Raw genomic sequence first — 17,084 nt, 5'->3', positions numbered from 1 at the left:
CTCCCCCCCCCCCGCTTACCGCATCTCCATAGAGCAGTGGGGACACAACAGGTCTCAGGATGGAGGGAGCTTGCTGGCAGCAGCTGCTGTCTCAACTTTCTGATCTACTTAAAAGGGCAATGTACTTAGAGTGGAGTCAGCATACTTAAAGGGGCAATGCGCGTCTCTCACTCACACACGGTGTATATCTCGGTCTCGCTCTGCCTCTCCCTCCATTTGTGCTGCCTTGTAGAGTGTGAGGCTATGTTAACAACAATGCGTTAACCCTTGAGGGCTCAGCCGAGTGCTAGTTCATCATTTAGCAGTAAGGCATTCCCTGGGAAATATCCCACCCTCTTCCACCCTCTGACTCCGCCACCTCAACCAAGCTTCACAATAATCATTGCTGTGTACAGTATTAAATTGTTTGTTTAAAACTTATACTGTGTGTGTGTATGTATGTATGTATATGCATAGTATTTTGTCTGGCGAAAAACATTTCCCTGGAACCTAACCCCCCCTATTTATATTAAATCTTATGGGGAAATTGGATTAGCTTAACATCGTTTCACTTAAAGTAGCATTTTTCAGGAACATAACTACAACATTAAGTGAGGAGTTACTGTACATGGGGCAAAAGGTAATGCTGTGTGTAAGGGCTGTAAATAATTAATCTGTAAGTATCCCAAATGTCACTCTTTGAAAATGACTTTTCTATATGCAAAACAATAAAGTGAATTGTAAAGCTGGTTGGAAATGCAGCAGGTTGCAATAATGCTGATCCCTTGTTCTGACTGTCAGTTTAATGAGCTAACCTTGTCTTGTGTTAGTGTTGAAACCATGGTTTAAATTGTTGATTAAAATGTACTGGCACTATAGCTAACTGAGCCTGGAAATGATAAGCTAAATAAAAAGAAGGTAGCAAATGGCTAATGTTCACTTACTTAATCTATAAGAATCAGGTCTTGGAGCAGGTAGGGGTTGCTGGAGTGGTGACCTCCCTCTCAAAGCCACTTGAAAAGGTACTTGCCAGTGGCCAAAGCAGTTCTGCATCCACAGATGTTTAGGCACAGAGCAGCTTCTTTGGCTGACTCAGTCACTGGAGGAGTGAGTCTTTAAAGGAGCTATGTTGACGGTGCAGTGGGAGTCATTAGTAAAAGAAATAACATGAATGATAAAATTGGATGATTATTTTTTTTAAGCTAAAATTCTGAGCAGCATCTTAAACCTTATTTTGGGCATTTGATACTGAATTTTAGAGGACTTCATTTTCTCATGTTATCAAGTTTATGGTGTTAATTGAAATAATTTCATAAGGTAAAGCAGTACTCCTTAGAAACTAAGGCCACATTCCTGCAAGCTGCTCCAAGTTACCTCCCTGTAACTGCATGGAACCCAATGACTTAGGCCTGGTCTACACTGGGGGGCGGGGGATCGACCTAAGATACGCAACTTCAGCTACGAGAATAGCGTAGCTGAAGTCGACGTATCCTAGTTTGACTTACCTCGCGTCCTCACAGCGTGGGGTCAATTGCCGCGGCTCCCCCGTCAACTTTGCTTCCGCCTCTCGCCGAGCTGGAGTTCAGCAGTCGACGGAAGAGCGATCGGGGATCGATTTATCGCGTCTACACTACTCACGATAAATCGATCCCCGATAGATCGATCGCTGCCCGCTGATCCGGCGGGTAGTGTAGACGTACCCTTAAAGAGCTCAATACTACTCCTGTTGAAGTCAGTGGCAAAACTATTGACTTCAGTGGAAGTGGGATCTAATCAAATTTACTGCATTTCAAAAGCTAATCTTATTACACAAGCCGAGAAGACTTGGGGCTGTATTTGGAGAGGATGGGCCCACTGTCTGAGTGCTTAAATTTGAGCTTACTGAGGCTTCTGTGAGTAAATACCTATAGAACAAGATTCTGCTTCTTTCTGTCTTGTTCCACCCTCCAATCAAAAATACCTCGCTGGGATGTGGAGAGCCTGTTTTTGGCCCTGCTGAATTGAACAGTGATTTGCACAGTAGTAGGAAAGATCAGTCTTGTTTATGTATCTGAGAAGAACCTGCGGATTTTAGCCCATGTGGTCCCTTGGCTCTGCCATGTTCCCTATTTATCTCAGACAGACAGCTGTGTCCACCAGCGTACTACGTCTTGAGTGTTACTTGTCAAATTAAATTTAACATCCCTGTGGCAGGGAAAACACCACAGCAGCCCAACACTGTAGCATTTAATTTCAGAAAGGGGAACTACACAAAAATGAGGTTAGTTAAACAAATTAAAAGGTACAGCACCAAAAGTAAAATCCCTGCAAGCTGCATGGAAACTTTTTAAAGACACCATAATAGAGGCTCAACTTAAATGTATACCCCAAATTAAAAAACATAGTAAGAAAACCAAAAAAGAGCCACTGTGACTAAACAACAAAGTAAAAGAAGCAGTGAGGCAAAAAGTCATCTTTTAAAAAGTGGAAGTTAAATCCTAGTGAGGAAAATAGAAAGGAGCATAAACTCTGGCAAATGAAGTGTAAAAATATAATTAGGAAGGCCAAAAAAGAATTTGAAGAACAGCTAGCCAATGACTCAAAAAGTAATAGCAAAAAATTTTAAGTACATCAGAAGCAGGAAGCCTGCGAAACAACCAGTGGGGCCACTGGATGATTGAGATGATAAAGGAGCACTCAAGGACGATAAGGCCATTGCAGAAAAACTAAATGAATTCTTTGCATCGGTCTTCATGGTTGAGGATGTGAGGGAGATTCCCAAACCTGAGCCATTCTTTTTAGGTGACAAAACTGAGGAACTGTCCCAGATTGAGGTGTCATTAGAAGAGGTTTTGGAACAAATTGATAAACTAAACAGTAATAAGTCCCCAGGACCAGATGGTATTCACCCAAGAGTTCTGAAGGAACTCAGATGTGAAATTGCAGGACTACGAACTGTCATCTGTAACCTATCATTTAAATCAGCTTCTGTACCAAATGACTGGAGGATAGCTAATGTGATGCCAATTTTTTTAAAGGGTTCCAGGGAAGACCCCGGCAATTACAGGCTCGTAAGCCTGACTTCAGTACCGGGCAAAGTGGTTGAAACTATAATAAAGAACAAAATTGTCAGACACAGATGAACATAATTTGTTGGGGAATAGTCAACATGGTTTTTGTATAGGGAAATCATGCCTCATCAATCTTTTAGAATTCTTTGAGGGGGTCACCAAGCATAAGGACAAGGGGATCCAGTGGATATAGTGTATTTAGATTTTCAGAAAGCCTTTGACAAGGTCCCTCACCAAAGACTCTTAAGCAAAGTAAGCAGTCCTGGGATAAGAGGGAAGGTCCTCTCATGGGTTGGTAACTGGTTAAAAGATAGGAAACAAAGAGTAGGAATAAATGGTCAGTTTTCAGAATGGAAAGAGGTAAATAGTACTGGGCCCAGTCCTATTTAACATATTCATAAATTATCTGGAAAATGTGGTAAACAGTGAGGTGGCAAAATTTGTAGATGATACAAAACTTCTCAAGATAGTTAAGTCCCAAGCAGACTGCGAAGAGCTACAAAAGGATCTCATAAAACTGGGGGACCGGGCAACAAAATGGCAGATGAAATTCAATGTTGATAAATGGAAAATAATGCACATTGGAAAACATAATCCCAACTATAATATAAAATGAGGAGGTCTAAATTAGCTGTTACCACTCAAGAATGATCTTGGAATCATTGTGGATAGTTCTCTGAAAACATCCACTCAATGGGCAGCGGCAGTCAAAAAAGCTAACAGAATGTTGGGAATCATTAAGAAAGGGATAAATAATAAGAGAAAATATCATATTGCCTCTATATAAGTCCATGGTACATCTTGAATACTGTGTGCAGATGTGGTTGCCCCATCTCAAAAAAGATACATTAGACTTGGAAAAGGGCAACAAAAATGATTAGGGGTATGGAACGGCTGCCATATGAGGAGAGATTAATAAGACTGGGACTTTTCAGCTTGGAAAAGAGACGACTAAGGGGTGATATGATAGAGGTCTATAAAACCATGACTGGTGTGGAGAAAAGTAAATAAGGAAGTGTTATTTACTACTACTTATAACAAAAGAACTAGGGGCCACCAAATGAAATTAATAGGCAGCAGGTTTAAAACAAACAAAATGAAGTATTTTTTCACACAACGCACAGTCAACCTGTGGAACTTCTTACCAGAGACTATAACAGGGTTCAAAAAAGAACTAGATAAGTTCATGGAAGATAGGGCCATCAATGGCTATTAGCCAGGATGGGCAGGGATGGTTTCCCTAGCCTCTGTTTGCCAGAAGCTGGGAATGTGCGACAGGGGATGGATCACTTGATGATTACCTGTTTTATTCATTCCCTCTGGGGCACCTGGCATTGGCACTGTCGGAAGACAGGATACTGGGCTAGATGAACCTTTGGTCTGACCAAGTATGGCCATTCTTATGTTCTTAAAGTGTTCCAGAATTAAGGCCCCAGCCCAGTAAATCATTTAAGCACAGCTAGTTCCTGTGAAGTTAATGAAACTACTGGCATGAGCGTAAGTGTTTGCAGGACTGGTGCTGAATCTTGTGGGTATTGTTAAAAGCTCTGATTTTTTTCAGACTTTATAGAATGTTATTTTTTAAGGTGACAAACACATCTATAACTGAACAAGTCTTTTATTATTAAAAGTGATTTGTCACTTCCCTTTGTTAACTTTTTACATATAATCTTGGACTGTAAAAATCAATGAAGCCAGTTTCCCTCTCAGGTTGTTAGTATCGCACTGTTTGGGTTTCAAGCAAACAGGGGTGGCTCCAGGCACCAGCGCACCAAGCGCGTGCCTGGGGCAGCAAGCCGCGGGGGGCGGCCTGCCGGTCGCCGTGAGGGCGGCAGTCAGGCTGCCTTCGGCGGCATGCCTGCGGGAGGTCCGCTGGTCCCGCGGTTTCGGCGGTGAGTACCCCAAAGGCGCGGGACCAGCGGACCTCCCGCAGGTGTGCCGCCGAAGGCTGCCTGACTGCCGTGCTTGGGGCGGCAAAATACATAGAGCCGCCTCTGCAAGCAGAGGAGGGTTTATTTGATTAAACATAACTTTGTTTTAACAAATATTTTTTTTAAAGTGTTTATTGGTCTTATGTCAACAGACTATTTGTACAAAAGTTTGGGGGCCAGAAGTGGGTTGATGTCCCTTTTAAACATTTGTCCGATTTGTAATTAGGCAACATGTTTTCTTCTAGTGAGCTGTAGCAATTTTTGTCTAGAAACAATAGCACTATAATTTTTCTGGTTCACTTTTATCTTGTAAGTGAAATTAAACATTCTCTTCACAACTGTAATTGCCAGTAGTTCCTCCAGCCACTAGTATCAATTAGTTGCAAATTGCTCACTTGTAATATTATTCTTAAAAAGGCATACATTATAACTAAAGCTACTTCAAATATTAATACCTGCCTCTGGAAATTTCCACTACATGCATCCGAAGAAGTGGGTATTCACCCACGAAAGCTCATGCTCCAATACGTCTGTTAGTCTATAAGGTGCCACAGGACTCTGCTGCTTTTTCAAATATTAAATTTCCTGAAACTGGTAAGTTGGTTAGCATCAAAATAGAAACGTGTTAAAAATAAGTCAGTAATTACTATTTATACCACTATGAACACAAGTGAATTAAGTTGCTATAGTCTAATACAGATTGCAGAAGTCTAGTTATTTCTTAGAGGGGGAGAGGGAGGTCTCTGAAGTCAATTAGTCTAAAATATTAAATGTTAAAAACAGACTTGTAGACTCCCCTGCAGGATCCTATGCCAAAATAAGGAGAGTGACTTTTTATTGTGTGCAATAAGGACAATGACTATTTTTATCATATGTGAATTTAACCTTCCTCTGTTGCCTCATTTTACCCAAATTTGAAAGCCAAAGCTGGATCAAGGGCATAGTGCCTGGGACTGGAAGGGCTGACTTTTCACACACACACACACTGGCCCAAGGTCTATCCATCTCTCCGGTTTCAAGGCAGGCATCTGGGAGCAGTGTTTGGCGTAATACGTGCTTGCCTGGCTGGATGCTCTGCTGCACTGACTGCAATAGTGTAGAGAACTTTTCCGTTGGTTGTCGTGAGTAAGGGGACTCTTGTTTCCAGCAGAAGTTTGGGTGAAGTGCTGATTTCTGTGTACAGAGACTAACATACATTAATTCTCCAGCCCTGACTTGCCTCTTCACATGCTTGGAGGGGGAGGAAGCTGTTCAGTTTGGTCAAGCTTCTGCTGAATTATTCATCCAGGCGCTATAAAGGATAGATTCAAAACCTACAGCTTCCATGGCATGGAAAGGTTATGGCTCATTTCAGCTAACTGGAGCCCTATACCATTTATTACAAACTGCTCACAGCACTCAGTGTTTTGTCTTTGCTTTTCAGACATTTTTTGCAAAGAGAATTTAATAGAAATAAACTTTATCTTCACCTCCCTCTTTGTCTTGTTGCACTGGTTGCCCATGTCCAGATTCCTGTAAGGTCTGTCCTGCTCTTTTGAGGATTTCCCTGAATATGGCTTGGGCAGCTAAGCAATTCTTCAGTTGCCTGGAGTCTACTGCTTCTTTCTCTGGCCCTCCCCCTCCAAAAAGAGAGAGCATGCACACTCCACCCTGCCCTCCAAAAGGACAGTTAACTTGAAATCTAATTAGCATTAAATGAGTTTTAAAATAGTCTCAGGCATTATACCTGCCCCTTCTATTCAGAATCATGCCCATCACTGTCATGTCTATGAATATTCCAGAGTGCGTTAAATGAAGAGACTAGTATCTGTTGTGTGATGACACCTGAGCCTCCCCTGCTATTTGTGATTTTACTACCGTGTTTTCCTAGTGTGTGAAAGACCCACGCGACAATAGAAACTGTGCTGAATGCAAAGTGCTGTCACATACGCGAGCTGGGGAAATACTTTGTCTAACCTGAGTGATGAGGATTTTGTCTCTTACTTGTAATGACAGTAGATAAAATATTTTCACACACGTGTGGAATTGAAAAAAATCAATGGTGTCTCTTTATTTTGGGTACTTATTGGTTAGTGATCAAAGGACTGGTTTGCAGCATGAGTGTTGTTTTGGGTAAACTGTTAAGCAGAGGAGTATGGCCTATTGGCTATAATTCATGATTGGGAATTGAGATCTGGGTAGTACTCCTGTGACTGCCATGTAACTTCAGTTGATGGTTCTATAAAATGGAGAGAATATCTACTTCACAGGTGTTGGGCTTAGTTCAAAGCCCTTTAAGGGTATGTCTACACTGTAGCCCAAGCTCTGGGACCCTCCCACCTCGCAGGATCCTAGAACTCGGGCTGCAGCCCAACCCTGAACATCTACACCACAATTAAACAGCTCCTTAGCCTGAGTCAGCAGGCATGGACCAGTCATGGGTGTTTAACTGCAGCGTAGACATACCCTAAGATCCTCTGCTGGGGTAGGTGGTTTAGAAATGTAAACTGTTAAATGTGGTATTTTGTATAGCAATATCTTTTTCATGATGAAATCCAATTAATCTTGTACAAAGTAGATTGAAAGTATACTTGGATAGGGGGGTTTGTGTGCAAATTTAGGGCCTACTTCTGGTCATGCTGACCTCAATAGGAGCAGGATCTGGTTTGCTGTGAGCATGCAAAGTCACAGGCATGAATTTTAAAAGCAGAGTTTAAGTTACCCTGAAAATTTGGTCCCTTAAATCTAAGAAGAGGGGAAACACCTCTTTTACAAGAAACACTGATGTCATTTGGGGGATTATCTTTATTGCTTTGTGCGATTATTTGCATTAGAGTGAATTTTCAGTACATCTTCACTCTTGCAGTGCTTCAGTTTCTCCTAGTTTTTCTGTCCTTGGATTTTTCCCATCCCAGTGCTTCTATTGAAGATTGAGATCTGTTGCTGGTGAAACCCCAAACCTTAGCAGCCTCTGTTCAACATTCAATGACTTTTCTTTATTTTATTTTATTTTTAAAAAAAGCTTGCAGGATATTTTAGCTCAGCAGACTTCTCACTGTGCTCCCAGCAGCACAAATGCTTGATTGTTCTATAAGCTCTCTTGGGGCTCCAACTGCCTTTCAGTTTTACTAGGCAGTCACTGGCATGAATCCCTGGAAGGTGGCATGTGTAAGGGTATCTGTTGTCGCTGAACCTCTGGATGAACAGGGCTATTCTGGAGCCTCAGGCACAAGTTAATTATGTATTGTAGTGCACAATTTCATTTTGGCAAGATGGGGTAAAACACTGCAATGATTTTGCTATTGTGTATGTGCTCCATTTACAAGACAGCATTCACTAATCTAATAAGTGGCGTTTATTAGTACAATGCATGCTGTAGAGCAAAACAGAAGTCATGATCTATGATTCTGACTTATTCAAAAACCATCACAGGATGTCCCCATCATGAGTTAAGTTTGGTGTACAAGTCTGATGTTGGAGCTTTTAATGTTGACATGTCAACAGTGACGACAACAGCCACCAGCTAAAGTTGCTCATAAAGAGCAAAAAATTCAAACCCCCTCTTGCTGAAGGTTAACCACAGCTCTATTGGCTTTGCACTTTTAGGCTACATTTTATTGAACTCTGGTAGTAGATTATATTGAGCTTCTTAAAGTTAAAAACGAGGTTGGCAAAGGGTGCTTCTACAGCTCCATTGGAGAGAGGTGATTGGCTTACAACTTCTGTCAGACTGGTACGTTAACTTTAATGAGTTGGAATTTCTGGGTTCCTTTGCAACATCTATCATTATGCAAGTAACTTGTGTGTCCTAGAACTAGGTGAGCTTTATTTTTGGGAGGAGAGTTTGGTCCAAAACAGCCAGGACATCTGAAGCCCAGTGCACAGGGTCTATTAACTCTTATGTCCTTTGAAGAAGATAACAATGAGAAATCATAGCTGTAGGTAATGACCAGCTATACACAGTGCATGCCATCAGCATTATACCATTGAAACTGATGTATACTCGGGTGATCAGTAAATATGGAAAGACTGGATATTGTAGCACACAGGCTGTATGATGACTGATGCGTGAGAAAGGGGGAATCAGGAATATAGTGGAAATGAAGACCGCCTTCTGGCACTGGTTCAGATTAAAATAGTAGAGTAGTCAACATTCTGGTCCCTGTTGGTCCTGGGGGATGGATCATTTCTTGGGGTACCTGAATAAGCAATGCAGGATTCAGCACTAAGGAATTAAACCATTAGCTTTGAAGTTTGGGACCTTATCTTGAGGAACGGAGCATCCCCGGTTTCCTTCAGTCTCACTGGGAACAATATTTGAGGCTGCTCAGTACTTCACAAGACTGGTTGCTGCTGCTGCTGAGAATGTTGAGGAATGGAAGCAGTTGGAACTGTTCTGATGGGGTAAAGCGGGGGGAATACTCCAGAATTTAATTCTTCAAGAACTGTTTAACGTTACTGGGCCCTGGAGAGAGATCAGGATAAATCTTGAGCACCCGTCAACAATCCTTGGGGAAGAACCATTTCTGGCTATTAAGAGAAAATTAAGTTGGGACTACTCTTTGCTCTTTCCATTAGAGGAGAAGGACATGGGAGATAAGCAAAGTGCAAATATGGGAAACAGTTCCCCCCTATGAAGTTCCTGGGTGACGTTCTCTGGCCTGTATTGTGCAAAAGGTCTGAATAGGTTATGATAATGGACCTTTCTAGCATTAAAACCTGTGAATCTTCCCAGCAGGAGTTGAGAATGAACTGGATACAGGTACTGAGCTATGCTTTCAATCTGGGGTGTGGTTTTTCAAGTGAAGTTGGAGGCACATTGGAAGACCTACGGGCGGAAGCCTGTACCACCATAGGCTCTGCTGTGGATAATTGAGCTCCTTTATCTCCTATGCTGCTAATATTCTACTTTTCCTAGAAGAAAAGGCCATCTGTATACAAGTGGTTTCAGTTAGAGATGTTTATGGGAGCAGAAACCCCTCAGATCAGTGAAACCTTAACAGGACGTAGTGGTTTGCCTTTTTCTATTATCTAAGCTGTAGTCATGTTCTTTGAATAAGTGGACTAGTTCATACTGCTATCTTTTCATAGGCTCTTAAGTTATTGAAGTGAAGGCTTATTAGCTCTGCCAGATCTGGCAAACAAATATCTAGTAATATTTCAGAAGGCCAAAACGCAGAGAGGACATCTGGAGAGGGGCTGCGTCAGTTTTTGGCATTTCTTTACGTAGGGCCAACGATCCTTTTGAAGTAGAAAATCCTTTTTGTCGTATCTACATTATTAAAAAAAACATAGCGCAGTGTTTATCAGTCTCTTTGTTCATTGCAGATCTGATGTACATCAAATTCACAGTGCAAATCCAGATAAACATCTATTGCAGTCTAATTATCTTCCTACCGCTCTTATGAATGACAATGGCTGAAAAGGAACTTAATCAGAAATGCTGTATGTGATCCCAACAATGATGCCTTGAAGGGAAACGGGAAACACATGCGTCTTCAGACTTCCTGCATTCCTGGGACTTATTCCTTTTTAAAGCTCTCCTACAGATAATCTCCAACAGTGCTGCATTGCATTACATCTAGTTGCTATACACTGTATCTTCCACAAGATTCAACAACTCCTTTTGGCCCTGTCTGCATTAGGAAAATGACCTGTTCCAGCGGTGGGTCCCCCTGGAGCATCTTAAACCATGATTGAAAATGGTTTGTCTGGTAATATTGATTGTGTTGAAGAATGGCCCAGTTGCTGAAAATGTCATGAAATTGAGCAAAGTGGGTGTTAGACAATCGGGGGGGGGGGGGGGGGGGGAATGCTAATGCTAAGGCCTATTAGGATGAGAAATATCCTCCCTAAGGAGTTAGATGGAGACAGGCCCATGGATTGTCTAGTCTAATTTTAAATGATTCAGACTACTCAAGAATAAACAGTAAGGAGCTCCTTCTGTGTTTGGAGGTAAGTAAAGACCACTCCAACCAACAGCACATGCTTCAATCTAGTCCCAGGGCTACTCTTAAAATGAGTATGAGTTTAAATTTCATGGGTCTTGAAATCCCTCTTGCAGCAGATGGGCACTACCACCATCCTGCATGGGCTGGTATTTCTCTAATAGGACTCTGGACACTACACAATTATGTTAACCTAAGTTCTGTCAGCATACAGCCACCGCAGTAGTTAAATTGCTTTTGCATGTCCACACTACAGTCCTTGTGTTGGCGGTGCGTGTCCTCACCAGGAGCACTTGTACCGACTGTACTGTCAAGTGTGGGACATTGGGGGATGGCTTCTGAAAGCCAGTAACAGTTGATGTCTACACTGCGTTGACCTAACGACATCAACATTGACTCTGCCTCTCATGGAGTTGGAGTTATTAAGTTGGCGTAGTGGGGCAGTTATGTTGTCAGGAGCAAAATTTTAGTGTAGACATTTACATAGGTTGATGTAGGCTGCCTTTGTGTCCACCTAACTCTGTAGTGCAGACCAGGCCTCTGTCTACCTTCTGACCTGCTGTTGAATTCTTAATTGGCAGGGCAGTTTCCTGAGTTGTGCACTACTTTTAGGGCACATGTCTGCAGCAAAGATGAGAGAATGGGGCACTTGCTGTTATGTGCAAAATTATAGTGTTGCAGATACCAGGGAGACCCCATAGAATCCTTCCTTAGCTCTAGAACACTCTTCACTCACACACTTTTTATTATGCAGTGTGCTTCTGTGAAAAGGACACTTGTCACCCCTTCCTACGGCCGTTTAGTATGTCGTATGGAAAATTGCTCATCACGCTGTGGAAAGCCAGAGAAGAGCAGAACCCTGCAGTTCTGAAGGTGTCGCTTGTAGTGGACCCTATTTCCGCATGCTCCAACCCACTTCAAATCATAAATGAGCTGCCTCTAGGTTAAAAAAAAAAAGAGCAATTCAATCTGGAGTGAGGGCTGGGTATTTTCCCCCTACATGCCGAACTGTGCTTGACATCGGCACTTTAGCTGGTGTCCCTGGGCCAATGATATACAGCTGCACCACCATGCACCCTGGCAGGGAGATCCCAAACTGAAAACCACTTGGCAATCAAAATAGTACTAACATATAGGGGTAGGAGGAGAGCTCATTTAAGGTATTTGATCTTTAAGCATTTTGGAGGCAGTCCCCTTCTGCCCTACACATACAGCATCTCCTTGTGTAGCTGATCTCTGCTTTGTCACCAGCAGCATCTGTAGTAACACATGAGTGTGAAAATATGGCTTATGAACATTTAAATGTCTTTGCTGTGTGAAATGGCTAGCAGGCCTCCCTTTGCATGACACCTTCTATGTGTGGGGCCCAACCGTAAAACCTGCAAGGAAATCTTTGTTTTTCTTCTTTAGTGAAACTGAAGTATGACTGATTTCTGCAAAACTCTGAGATTGCTAATAGAGCACTGGGAAGTTCATGTGCTTAAAACATCATTTGGGCTTCCAGGCTGCTGCTTTATCCTCTGCCGCTTCCCATTTGGAAGATAATTAGAGCTTGAGAACAGGTGCATTTGGAAACACTCATTTTGAGCCAGTGTCTGACTTGCAGGATCTACATCTCTTGGGGGAGGTGGGGACTCAAAGGTACATCAAGTGATGGGGGCGTATGCATACGGTAGGGCAGGCCTGCACAATATGCGGCCCACGTGGGCTCACTGTGCGGCCCGCGGGGGGTGAGGAGGCAAGCGGCGGGTGAGGGAGGGGGGCTGAGGAGGCAAGCGGGCGGGCAGTGGCGGGGGGGCAGGTGAGCTGGCAGCGGGGGGGGGGGCGCTGAGGAGGCGAGTGGGCGGGCAGTGACGGGGGGTGAGTAGGCAAGCCGGGGGGCTGAGGAGGCGAGTGGGCGGGCAGTGGCAGGGGGGCAGGTGAGCCAGCGGCAGGGGAGTGGGGGGCTGAGGAGGCGAGCGGGCAGGCAGTGGCGGGCGGGCGAGCCGGCGGCAGTGGCGGGGAGCTGAGTAGATGAGCCGGGGCGGTGGGGGGCTGAGGAGGCGAGCGGCGATTCGGTGGCTGACCTGTTCTACTGATCTGGCCTGGCTCCCTTCCCCTCTCCAAGGGTTGCAGCTGTCTGGAGGTGCCTGCCTTCCACGCCTTCCTCATTCACACCTCATTCATTCAACAGGGCAATTGATTACAAAGTGGGGGGAAAATCTTATTCTACTTCTAGCAAAAAGACATTTTTCTTTTACCTTAATTATACTACCTTAGGGGCCAGCTATAACATATTACCAAGGTTCAATACCACTGTTTCAGCAGGGCGGTGCTGGGGAAGGAGGGTTTTTTCCCACGGGGCAGGTGGCGCTGGGGGGGTGGGTGTTTTGGGGGGGCTGGGCAGCGCTGGCGGGGTTGTTTTGGGGGGGCTGGGGAGGGTTCGGCGGGGCCGGGGGTTTTTGGCCCTCAGCTGTTTTCTTTGGAGTAATATGGCCCTCGCCGCTTTACGAGTTGTGCAGGCCTGCTGTAGGGACAGGTAGGCTCTGTAGCAATATCATGGACAAACTCTCCACACAAGGCTTATTAGAAAACAAGATGGTTTTCAGTGATGTCATATACAGATGTTGCCACATCAATCATTTAAGCCAGGGGTTCTCAAACTTCATTGCAAAGGGGGTTGTGACACACTTTGGGGTCCTGATCCACAGTTTGAGAACCGCTGATTTAAGCCATTATGCACTCTGACCCGTTACATGTCACCGCTCTAATGTCCTCAACTCTGTTGGACTAAATAGTTTCTCTTAGAGCCCTGTAGATTTGTGCTGTGATTTTTGGATCCTAAAATGACCTTCCTTCCCACCCCCCCTCCGGGACCCTTGATTCAATTAGTAGACAAGTAAATAGTCAACATATTATTCCTAAAATGAACTGAGATGGAAGCATTTCTTCTCTGTGTGTTTTCCTGGATTTAAAAAATAGGAAGCAGAAAGTAGTTGACAGCGAGTGTGAGTTAACTATTTGTCTTCCTCTCCCTGAAAGCTACCTTTGAGAATAACGGACTGGGTTGGGTGGCAGGAGATCTGACTTCATTTTCTGGCTGTCACAGACTCACTCAATTTCTCTGTGCCTCAGTTCACCCATGTGTAAGATAGAGATAATGCTCCATTTCATACTTCATCCATCTCGTCTATTTAGATTGGAAGCTTTTCAGTTCAGAGGCTGTCGTGTGTGTACTGTGTCTGGCACAATTTGGCCCTCAAACTTGGATGGGGCCCCTCAGCGCTACCATCTATAAATGGTTAATAAGGTGGCAATGTAGTCAGCTGGTATATACTGTACTGTATATAAGTGAGGGCACTACCTGTTAATATATTGATGAATCCAGTTCCAACAGGGGTCTGTGCAACTGGAGAATTTTAAAATAAAAATGAAGGCTAACTTTTCCTCAGACATTTAAATGCATTTAACTCCAGAAATATAACCCCTAACAGGGCTGACTAGTGGGACTGGTTCATAGGATTTTAGCGCTTACCCTGAACTAATGCTAATCACGGTGTTGAACATGCATGTGTACTGAAGGCAAATAGTCACGTGCTTTACAGCATAAAAATGACTTTTTATAATGGATCATGGCTCTAGTAACTTTAAGGATAAGTTAAATGAAATACTATAGGCTCTGAAAGCTTTGTAAACAGAAAAGCCTAAGCACAGCTGGTAAAAGAGAGAGCACTATGTTGAAAATGTAATGCTTTGTTCCCACTGTTCCTCTTTCCTGCTCTCTTAGCTTTCTGCTGCAGGAAGAAATGGGTTCTCTAAGCAGGATGGTGGTATCCATTAGGCAATAAGCAGTATTGCCTCTGCAGTGCATCTGTGGGAAGGTCCTTTAAAGGTAGAGAATTCACTGGACAGCAGAAGTGTTCACGATTTACTGGCTGGGATGTCCTCAACCCTATAAATCCTGGGAAATAAGTGATATTGCAGTTTTAGCTTGATGCTACGTTGAAATGATTGTGAATAGATTCCTAACTGACTATCTTTCTTTCAGGCTCAGAGAGATCATGAAGAAAGCATGTATTCCACAAGATGAAACAAATTCCCCACTGTCAGTTATCCTGGCTATAGTTGAGTCAGATTCCACAGTAGTCTATTATAAGCTGACAGATGGTTTCATAATGCCAGACCCTCCTGATGATACTGAAGACATGGACAATAAACAGTGGAGAAAGAAAAGAAGGAAGCTTTTGAGATGACTTTAAGACAAAGATGAACTGTTTCTTGGCCCCTTATTTTCAAATCTAAACAAATTCAGTAATTTGTGTATGTAAATTAAAAGGTACAATGGCTTAACTGCTGCTTTGCAAATCTTCACTTGCTCTGGAGAACTCGGATTTCTGCAGCATGCTTCAAAATAAAATGGTATGTAACATGTTTCAAGGACCTGACTTTTATACAAGGCATGTTACGCCTTTCTCCTCCTCCACTTTTTTTTTTTTTTTTTTTGAGAAGCAGAAGTTTTCAAAGTTTGTCCCTTCTTCACAAACACACCTACATTTGTGGTAATGTAAAGACTGAACAGAGTCAGACCTATGGCATAAGTTTTAAAGGTAAATATTTAAATAAAATAAGCTGTTCTTTAGTGTAGTGTCGTTGGAGTGAAAGTCTTCAAACATACACTTCTGCGTAAGTTAAAAAGACAGTGGTTTGTCCTACTCATGGCACCAAGAGCATTTAAAATATAAATTTCACCTTTTGGGCCTCTTACTGCTATATTTAGAGCAAAATAGAGTAGGTTTTGTCCAGGAATATTTTCTTTTGGTTTAAATGTTTTGCAACTGGAAAAATGACCTCACTATAATGACTATGATAATTCCTAAGGCTACTAGAACGAGGCATGGTCCTGTGATTAAAGCCCAAGACAGTGGTTCTCAACCTGCAGCCCATGTGACATCCTCAGGGCCGTACAGATAGTATTGGATGCAGCCCACAACGCTAAATAGGTTGAGAACCATTGGCCCAAGATAAGGTTGAGCGACTCCTGCAATCTAACCATAGTGGCCAGTCACTAAGGTCCAATCTACATAAGCAAATGTACATGTCAGTAGATACTTGGAGGACTTGCTCATTATACAACAAAATTAAACACTGTTTGTTACCCCTGTGAATGAAAATGGGAGGGGAAGCAGATTGAAGATCAAGGGTTCAGTAATGTGGTGTTAACTGTGTCCAGCCCTATCTACACAGTCCAAAACCAAACCAGTTTATGAGAAATTCAGACACCTCTTGTGTTCTCTCAACACAGTAAATTTTTCTGTGTGAATGGCTCCTTATTTTCTTGCCTCAGTTACCCCATTTTAAATATGGGTTCTATTACCTATTTTTAATTGGCTAATCTTTAGAGTCTTTTGAAGCTGAAGACAATGCCTAGGAGCTACTAATTACACAGTTTTTCTATACCACATAGACTGCTGCAGCTGGTGTGCCAATTCATGCACCAGTCAGCCACTCTCAACACCGTCTGACCATTACCTCCTGGGGGTAGGGACCATGTCCTCCTATGTATTTAAACAGCACCTAGTACAATGGGGCCCCCAATGTGAGTGTAACCCACATCATTTATATCTCCAATGGAGCCTCTATGGGTTAAACTAGTTGCCTGAATGATGTTTCAGCTGGTTATAAGGGAAGGGGAACAAAGGTAAATTGTTGGTGGTACTTCCATGGGAATTTTCCATGCTTTCATTCAGTAGTTTTCTTCAAGTTTAACCTTAACTTGGAATTTTTGGCTTTCTAATGCAAGTTCCATATCTCAGAAATGGCTTTTAAAGTACATGTAAAAATTCACCTAGGGTCAAGGCCTACACATGGAAAATTTCAAGCAAAAGGCCTGTTTTTGATAGGTTCAGGAACAGGGGAGGATCCAAATTCAGGCTCAGAATGAAATGATAGTTAAAATCTTTAGTCCCTCCTCAATAGGACAGACTAGAAATCCATGGTGATTTCAGAGTTAAAGATTTTTAGTTTCACTTAGTCAAACAGGCTGGTGAGAAAAGCAGGGGACAATATGTACAGCAGGATACTAGCCCTGCCTTCCCCAAGGTCTTGCTGTGCAACCCTGGGCACCAATTTAGCAAAGCACTTAAACAGTTGCTGAAGCCCCACTGAAGTTAATGGGACTTAGGTGCACTTCAGCACATGATCTGCTGTGTAGGGATAGA

The 17,084-nt window shown here is 43.0% G+C and overlaps 1 protein-coding gene across 1 annotated transcript in view; it reads left to right on the top strand.

Annotated features, from left to right (window-relative positions):
- TSEN15 (tRNA splicing endonuclease subunit 15) overlaps nt 1-15,297 on the top strand; it is a 30,327-nt gene extending 15,030 nt beyond the window's left edge. The window contains exon 4 of the mRNA XM_065409752.1: nt 14,915-15,297. Coding sequence (XP_065265824.1) covers nt 14,915-15,119 — 205 coding nt within the window. The 3' untranslated portion in view covers nt 15,120-15,297. The remainder of the gene's footprint in view (nt 1-14,914) is intronic.
- The last annotated feature ends 1,787 nt before the right edge of the window (nt 15,298-17,084 follow it).

Source organism: Emys orbicularis, chromosome 8, assembly GCF_028017835.1.
Source record: "Emys orbicularis isolate rEmyOrb1 chromosome 8, rEmyOrb1.hap1, whole genome shotgun sequence".
Lineage (NCBI taxonomy): Eukaryota > Metazoa > Chordata > Testudines > Emydidae > Emys > Emys orbicularis.
Note: the sequence above shows the minus strand (reverse complement) of the source record. Positions and strands in the feature narration are given on the sequence as shown.